This window comes from Pieris napi, chromosome 18, assembly GCF_905475465.1.
Source record: "Pieris napi chromosome 18, ilPieNapi1.2, whole genome shotgun sequence".
In the NCBI taxonomy this organism is placed as follows: Eukaryota; Metazoa; Arthropoda; class Insecta; order Lepidoptera; family Pieridae; genus Pieris; species Pieris napi.
In genome coordinates, this window is record NC_062251.1 from 7,495,001 (window position 1) to 7,504,321 (window position 9,321).

At 33.8% G+C, this 9,321-nt stretch overlaps 1 protein-coding gene across 1 annotated transcript; it reads left to right on the top strand.

Annotated features, from left to right (window-relative positions):
• Positions 1–5,546: 5,546 nt before the first annotated feature.
• LOC125058195 (piggyBac transposable element-derived protein 4-like) lies at positions 5,547–7,893 on the top strand. Its single transcript, XM_047662234.1, has 2 exons — positions 5,547–5,773; positions 5,957–7,893. The coding sequence occupies exon 2, from the start codon at positions 5,957–5,959 to the stop codon at positions 7,796–7,798; it is 1,842 nt and encodes a 613-aa protein (XP_047518190.1). The 5' UTR covers positions 5,547–5,773; the 3' UTR covers positions 7,799–7,893.
• The last annotated feature ends 1,428 nt before the right edge of the window (positions 7,894–9,321 follow it).

Sequence of the window (9,321 nt, forward strand, 5' to 3'; positions counted from 1 at the left end):
AAAAATGGTTTTTTATTTTTCTGTTATCAATGTATCAGTGTGCCGAGCGTTGGCAAATTTTATAAATAAATAAATAAATCATAACACAGAAATATTCGGACTCTGTCGACTCTGTTCACTCGGTAATAGAGAGGAAATTGAAAAATCGGTAAACATTTTTACCATCACTAAAGAAGCTAGAACCAAATCATGTCCTTACGAAGTAATTACACATGACCAAACATTTTTCAAAGATTTCAGCAACAAGGATTACTATATCTATGAATCATTTCGACCTGGTTGTGAGGCGGGTGATCACTGCGTCAGAATTGCGTTATTTAGTGAGGGACAATGAAGTGGATATGCTTAGAATGCAACGAGTTCGTGCACATCAAACACAACAACAGCGAGCACGACATAATGAAATTGAGCGAATCCGCAGACGCAGTGCTCCTGTGATTCTTGAACGAGCTGAATTCCACTATGATCCGGCAATTGATTATTATTGTGCCGACAAATCGGTAACAATTGGGGAAATGAAAATAATTTGTAAATATTGTAAGGCGTTAAAATACACTGGTGAATCTACTGGATTATGTTGTGCTGGAGGCAAAGTAAAATTGCCACAATTGGTCCCACCACCAGATCCTTTACGCTTTTTAGGATCAGTTGTCATCATGCTGCGTAACATTAATCAACCTCGACTATGCAATGAAACAAGACTGGCTGTTAAAAAGCTGATGAATAACGTCATTGAGGCAACAATCATAAAAGGAAAATACAAAGGAGAGGTCAGAGGATGTCTTGATCCCGCGAATACCGATGATTCCAACGGATTTACCATTCGATTTTAAACGCTTACAATTTCCAGTACGTCTGGCCTTTGCGTTCAACGTTTGACGAGTCAGTTAAATTAGTAACCTCAACGGTCCGAAATCGCGAAACGTCACGTGTTTCGTTTGCGACATCAACATATTGGGAAGTTTTTAACCGGTATTTGCAGTAGTCCTGTGTCGGTTATGAACGACCGAGTCAAAACGACCGAGTCCCAACAATCGCGTGATTGATACAATCGTTCATAGCCGCTATATCCCAATCACGTTTGACCGACACGACCGACGCGACCGTGTATTCACAAAGCGCACGCTATGAAATGGTAGCTCCTCGGTTACTATCGGCTCTCGGTCTCATGAACATTCGCGATTGACATTCACTCGGTTAATTTCTGAAGACCGAAACTAGGGTCAAGCTATATTGAACTTTAATACTTAGGCGCGAAAGTAATAATTTTCCTTCGTATCTCGATTCAAGGAAAAAATATTCGTAACTTGTAGATTTTAAGGGCTACTTTAACATGTGGATTTTTACGCGCTTTTTGTTTACGCGGGTCAAATTCAAAATGTAAACAATTGCCGTTGTAAATTTGTACCTATGATTTGTGTAAGCATTGTTAAATAGAAATTTATAGAGTCAAGTAGTATAGTTTAAAGTTATTAATTAGAGAATGTGATTATTAAGACTCTTAATTTCGATTTGGATATTAAAAAAAATTGTAAGTATTTATTATAGATATTAATTTGGTGACACTTTTTAAATTTTATTTCGGTTATTGCATGATTTGTTTGTTTTAGCTTAACACTTGGTGCTGGAAGCTGTGCCTTTGATCAATTGAAATTCGTGCTACGTTATTTCTGAATTATATTATTATAATTCTTCTAACATCAATTATCAAGAACTCCCATAATGTCTGGAATAATGAAAAAAAAAGTTATATTTGGCAACATTTCTCACCGATTAATAATCAAAAAGCGAAATGCGAGCACTGCTCTAAAGTACTTTCTTTTAGTGGTGGTGCTACCGGAAATTTAAATAGGCACATGAAAAAATTACATGGGACTATACAATTACTGCCATCGTTTGGGGAAGTAAATTTAAGAACAAATGACGATTTGTTTGCAGAGCCATCTACTTCTACAACAATGCCAGGAAATTCAGAAAGCCCAGAAAATATTTCTACAAATATGCCAAATAATCGGATGTTTCAAGTATCGGCACCTGTACAGACTCGTATCGACACATATACAAAGTCTTTAAAACCATTAATTACCTGTTTATAAAACAAAACAACTGGATGAGCAAATTGTCAAATTTATTGTGAAAGGCTTTCACGCATTTTGCATTGTAGAAGAAGACGAATTTAAAAACATATTTAAATTAATACTCCCATCTTATTCAATACCCACTCGCAAAACCATATCCAATAGTCTTATACCAAAGTTCTATCAAACAACCAAAGAAAAAGTTTTACTTCAATTATCATCTGCTGAAGCTGTGTGCTTAACAACGGACGGCTGGACATCAATGAATAATGTGAGTTTCATATCACTCACAGCACATTTCATCGATGAAAAAACACAACTTCAATCAGTTTTATTGGGATGTACCGAATTCCATGAGCGGAAAACCAAAGAAAATTTACTGAATTTTCTACAGACAGAAGTGTTGAAATGGGGGCTTAGTAATAAAATTACTGCTGTCATTACTGACAATGCAGCTAATATATTAGCAGCTGTACGCTCAACGACGTGGCGTCACTTTTCGTGTTTTGCCCACGATATTAATCTGGTCGTTTTTCATAGTCTGACTACAATTCAGGATGAGTTAGAAAAAGTAAAAGCAATTGTTCAGTATTTCAAACATAGCTCATATGCTGACCATAAACTAAAAGCAATGCAAGCCCAGTTGGAACTTCCTCTACTAAAATTAAAACAAAGTGTAGTCACAAGATGGAATTCGACCTACGATATGCTCGAACGCATTTTAAAAATTAAAGACGCCGTTGTGAGTACATTAGCAATTGAACAACCGAAGCTAAATACACTATCACCCGAAGACTGGAAAATGCTAGAGGAAACTTGCAACATATTAAAAGTATTTTATGAAATTACTACTGAAATAAGCTCCGAACAAATAGTTTCTATATCAAAACCTATAATATTTGTAAGATTAATGAAAAACCACGTTTTAAAATCCCTAACCATCATGAATTCCGCTCGCTGTCAATCTTTGTTAGAAAAACTCAGACAACAATTAAACGAAAGGTTTAAGGATATAGAATCTAATGTATTAACCTCTGAAGCTTCATTCCTGGACCCACGATTTAAAAAACATGCATTTTCTAACAGGGAACAGTATGAAGTTTGTTTGCGTTTGATTAAAACTAAACTTCGCAATTTGATCTCGCATGAGCAAATCCAGCCACAACAACCAGTCCAAGCGCAGCAAACGACCAAATCTAGCATTTGGGCAGAATTTGACAGACAAGTGGAAGAAGATTTGATAAAAAATCCGACAGCTGCCTCCATAGTGGAGCTAGATAAATACTTAGGAGAGCCGTTATTACAACGATGTGACGATCCGCTTAAGTGGTGGCACGAGCGCAAACTTCTTTATCCGAATTTATACACACTTATGAAGCGCCGACTGTGCATTACTGCAACTTCGGTGCCAAGTGAGCGAATTTTCTCGAAAGCAGGTTTAACGATTAGTACAAGGAGAAGTTCATTAAAACCGAACAAAGCCTCTCAAGTTCTATTTCTAAACCATAATTTAAAATAGCATAATTTTTTTTTGTTTAACTAATAAATTGTATTTTTTTAAGTTTTTTACCAGAAATCTGTACCCAGCTTAATTCCTGTAAAATACGATATTGTTGTTTTTTTGTTAATTGTATTTTAATTAAACGTATTTTTTAACCAGAAATCTGTACCCAGCTTAATTCCTATAAAATACGATATTGTTGATTTTTTGTTAATTGTATTTTAATTAAACGTATTTTTTAAGTTTTTTTAACCAGAAATCTGTACCCAGCTTAATTCCTATAAAATACGATATTGTTGATTTTTTGTTAATTGTATTTTAATTAAACGTATTTTTTAAGTTTTTTTAACCAGAAATCTGTACCCAGCTTAATTCCTATAAAATACGATATTGTTGATTTTTTGTTAATTGTATTTTAATTAAACGTATTTTTTAAGTTTTTTTAACCAGAAATCTGTACCCAGCTTAATTCCTATAAAATACGATATTGTTGATTTTTTGTTAATTGTATTTTAATTAAACGTATTTTTTAAGTTTTTTTAACCAGAAATCTGTACCCAGCTTAATTCCTATAAAATACGATATTGTTGATTTTTTGTTAATTGTATTTTAATTAAACGTATTTTTTAAGTTTTTTTAACCAGAAATCTGTACCCAGCTTAATTCCTATAAAATACGATATTGTTGATTTTTTGTTAATTGTATTTTAATTAAACGTATTTTTTAGGTTTTTTTAACCAGAAATCTGTACCCAGCTTAATTCCTATAAAATACGATATTGTTGATTTTTTGTTAATTGTATTTTAATTAAACGTATTTTTTAAGTTTTTTTAACCAGAAATCTGTACCCAGCTTAATTCCTATAAAATACGATATTGTTGATTTTTTGTTAATTGTATTTTAATTAAACGTATTTTTTAAGTTTTTTTAACCAGAAATCTGTACCCAGCTTAATTCCTATAAAATACGATATTGTTGATTTTTTGTTAATTGTATTTTAATTAAACGTATTTTTTAAGTTTTTTTAACCAGAAATCTGTACCCAGCTTAATTCCTATAAAATACGATATTGTTGTTTTTTTGTTAATTGTATTTTAATTAAACGTATTTTTTAGGTTTTTTTAACCAGAAATCTGTACCCAGCTTAATTCCTGTAAAATACGATATTGTTGTTTTTTTGTTAATTGTATTTTAATTAAACGTATTTTTTAAGTTTTTTTAACCAGAAATCTGTACCCAGCTTAATTCCTATAAAATACGATATTGTTGATTTTTTGTTAATTGTATTTTAATTAAACGTATTTTTTAAGTTTTTTTAACCAGAAATCTGTACCCAGCTTAATTCCTATAAAATACGATATTGTTGATTTTTTGTTAATTGTATTTTAATTAAACGTATTTTTTAAGTTTTTTTAACCAGAAATCTGTACCCAGCTTAATTCCTATAAAATACGATATTGTTGATTTTTTGTTAATTGTATTTTAATTAAACGTATTTTTTAAGTTTTTTTAACCAGAAATCTGTACCCAGCTTAATTCCTATAAAATACGATATTGTTGATTTTTTGTTAATTGTATTTTAATTAAACGTATTTTTTAGGTTTTTTTAACCAGAAATCTGTACCCAGCTTAATTCCTATAAAATACGATATTGTTGATTTTTTGTTAATTGTATTTTAATTAAACGTATTTTTTAAGTTTTTTTAACCAGAAATCTGTACCCAGCTTAATTCCTATAAAATACGATATTGTTGATTTTTTGTTAATTGTATTTTAATTAAACGTATTTTTTAAGTTTTTTTAACCAGAAATCTGTACCCAGCTTAATTCCTATAAAATACGATATTGTTGATTTTTTGTTAATTGTATTTTAATTAAACGTATTTTTTAAGTTTTTTTAACCAGAAATCTGTACCCAGCTTAATTCCTGTAAAATACGATATTGTTGTACGATGGTCATATAACCCTAGATCACTAAACATTAGTCTCACAGGCTACACGACTCTGACGCATTCGCTGTTTATGTATGTTCCCGTTACCGCACCCCCCTCAGCCGCTCAGTACCTTCCTAATTCGGCCAATCAGTGACCCGTGAACTCGCATTGCGTACGCACGCTTCCTACTTCCGGAGATATTACGCAATAGTAGTCTCTCAGGCTAATGTTTAGTAATTGCGCCACAAAAGTGAAGAAAGGTAAGTTATGAAATATTTCTTTTTATTTACGATTTTATCTATAATAACTAATTACTGATTAATGTAAATGAATAATAAATATGTGTGATACTACGAGCAATATTTATTTTATGAACTTATTATCATTTTTTATTTTTTTATGAGATTTTGAACATTTTGTTTTAGCAGTATTTTCTGTTACAGATGGATTTGATACGAGATCAAGATAAAATATTGCAGATTTTGAACGAGTCAGATAATGACGATGACGATTCACCATTTTTTGGACCATCTGGTGTGCCTTCGGACTCCGAACCTGATGACAACTTAGAGGAGGACTTAGTCGAGGATACCGACGAAATTGAAGATGATTCGTCGAGTTCTTCTGATGAAGATCTAAATGTTTCCCGGAGAAGCCGTAACAGAAACAGAATCCTAGATTCTGATGATGATTCTTTGGAGTGTTTGCAGCCTTGTCCACCCATAGCTTCTCACCAGGATCTGGTAATACAACCTGAGAGACCATACATTTATGGAAAAAACAAACATAAGTGGGCAACTACTCCACGCTCTTCAAACACTCGTGCATCGGCTCGAAACATTATTCATTTTGTACCCGGACCTAACAGTGATGCAAGAGATTTGGTAGAACCACTTCCAATATTTCATTTGTATTTATCTGATGAAATGATTGACCAACTTGTTATTTACACAAATGCAGAGATTGAAATAAAAAAGGTGAAGTACAAGGAACTCACTCATACTATTTCTCCAACTTCAGCTATTGAACTAAAAGCTTTACTGGGTCTTCTTATGCAATCAGCTGCTATAAAAAGTAATCATTTACCCACGAGAATATTGTTTGATGACAGAAGGAGTGGTAACATTTTCAAAGCCTGCATGAGCGCTGAGAGATTTGATTTCTTGCTTAAATGCCTTCGATTTGATGACAAAGCTACCAGACAAGACAGAAGAGCATCCGATAAATTTGCACCTATAAGAGAATTCTGGGAGAAATTCATTGGTCATTGCAAACAATGGTACAAGCCAAGTTCCTATCTGACAATCGATGAGCAATTAGTTGGGTTCAGAGGGCGCTGCCCATTTCGAATTTATATACCCAATAAGCCTAACAAGTACGGCATAAAAATTGTAATGGTTGCAGATTCTAATTCAAAGTACGTATACAATGCTACGCCTTATTTGGGTAAAGGAACCAATTGCGATAATATGCCTCTTGCCACACATTTTGTGAAACAACTCTGTGAGCCTGTCTATGGGACAAACAGAAATATTACGATGGACAACTGGTTCACTTCAGTGCCACTTGCTTCAGAATTACTTCAGGACCCGTATAAACTCACACTTGTTGGGACAATACGTAGTAATAAGCGAGAGATTCCACCTGAGATGAAAAACAAAAAATCAAGAAAGATTCATACTTCGATGTTTGCATTTGATGGTGAGAAGACTCTGGTCTCGTATAAACCAAAATCTAACAAGACAGTATTTCTTCTTTCGACAGTACACAGTCAGCCAGACATTAACTCCACTTCGAAAAAGCCTGAAATTATACATTTTTATAATAGTACCAAAGGTGCTGTCGACACTGTCGACCAAATGTGCTCAGCTATATGTGTCAATCGCAAAACCAATAGATGGCCTCAATGCGTGTTTTATAATGTCTTGAACCTGTGCCTAATTAATTCATATGTCATCTATGTGTCGAACATGGTCAGAGAACGGCAAAAACCAATGAGACGTAGGAGTTTCGTCCAAAGTTTAGCCGATAAGCTCATAGAGCCATGGTTACGAGAGCGGTATAACACTGTCACTTTGAGGAGGGATATAAAAGCTAGTATTAAAGATATTTTAAAAATTGAAGATGCTACTCCTAGTACCTCTCAAGCGCAACAAAATAAGCGTAAAATATGTTCTTTTTGTCCTTACAAAAAACACAGGATGACTAAATATGTTTGCAGCCGCTGCAAGACGGCGATTTGCGGGGAACATACGGTTCCAGTGTGTGCCGACTGCCAAGAATAATTTTTTTTAACCTTTTGTTTTATTATGTGGTAATTTAAAAGACATTCCATATTTTAAGTAGACTTTTTCTAAATAAATACTCTAGTTTTGATAAATATTGCGGTTTTATTTTGTTAGTTTGTAGGACTAATGTTTAGTGACAGAGTTTGAAAAAAAAAAGTTTAGTGATCTAGGGATAATGTGATCTACGCCGGTCGCCGCCTTTTGTTTTGTATTCAATCATCAATGAACGGTGACCGATCGAATCTTTTGACTCGGTCACGAGTGTCATCGGTCAGGATTGACCCGGGTCGCGAATAATGACCGACCGACACAGGCCTAATTTGCAGGCCCTTAAACAACAATACATCAACATCTAATTTTGGCAAGTGTTTATCGTGCTCGACGTTAGAAGATAATCTTCGAGACCAATGTGTATCGGGTCTGGCGATAGATGCTACACAAAGCTAAAAAAAGTACCCGAGGGCATCAACAAAAATTTAATTATTGCTCAATTTCATTTAAAAAGCACAGAATCAATCATTGCCACTACAAACAAATCGCTAACAATATCAATACGAATATTCTGCACCAACTTATTCTGGATATACCACTGCTACACCCTCAACACCAATGCCTTTACAATCATGGCCTCCGACCCCACCACCACCACCAACGTGGACGCCGTCACCTCCCAGACAAGATTCCAGCTCAGATTTATTTAAATAATAAACGCACGTATCTTAACGTTATAACGAGGTTTTCTTTTGGAGAAACACAGAAAACAAATGATCACGAAGCGCGTTATGCTCGTTTGTGTTTGGTTCTGTTTATTTTGGACCGTGTTTGAGCTGATAATTCGATGTTCGGTGTTATTGATAGCGCTGATGTAACTGATAGCTTTAACAATAAGGCCATATCGTCTAGGGTAAGTTACAATCGTATGTATAATTTTATTTAAGAGTAATATATATTTTTCTTGCCAATCTACCTTACCTTCACCTACAAAGTAATTCGTTAATTTAGTTCGAACATTATCTGCTTCATGGATTGGTCGTACAGTGTTTACCCAGAAAGATATACAAACTGAACCCAGCCGATAAGCATTTTGCTAATATTTTAGAAAGAAGAATAGATGCTCTTAATAAATATGTAACAGAAAAGAAAGAAGAAGATAAATTAATTTGTCTTTCATTGGTTAAGGAAATAAAAAATAGTTTCCGAAAACCGGCGTTTGAAGTTGAAAATTGAAATGCATCCCGAAAATAACCAATCCATTGATTTAAAATGTTAAAAAGACGTTATTTCTATTTCCACTAAACAGTCTCAGCTCATTTACTTAAATGCTTCTGATTGAAACAGTTCTGGCGGCATTGATAGCGAAGATGACATACTAGTAGCTCAGTTACAACAAAACAAATACAACAAAGAAATTTTAGGATCACAACCGCTTCAAACTGTCTCTGTACTGCGTAATGAATCCAATAAATATTTCAATGATATGTTAAAACAATATCAAGACCAAAAACTACAACTAGAGTCAA

Excerpts from the sequence above, each read along its gene's own strand:
- LOC125058195 (XM_047662234.1), top strand. The coding sequence starts at position 5,957 with ATGGATTTGATACGAGATCAAGATAAAATATTGCAGATTTTGAACGAG.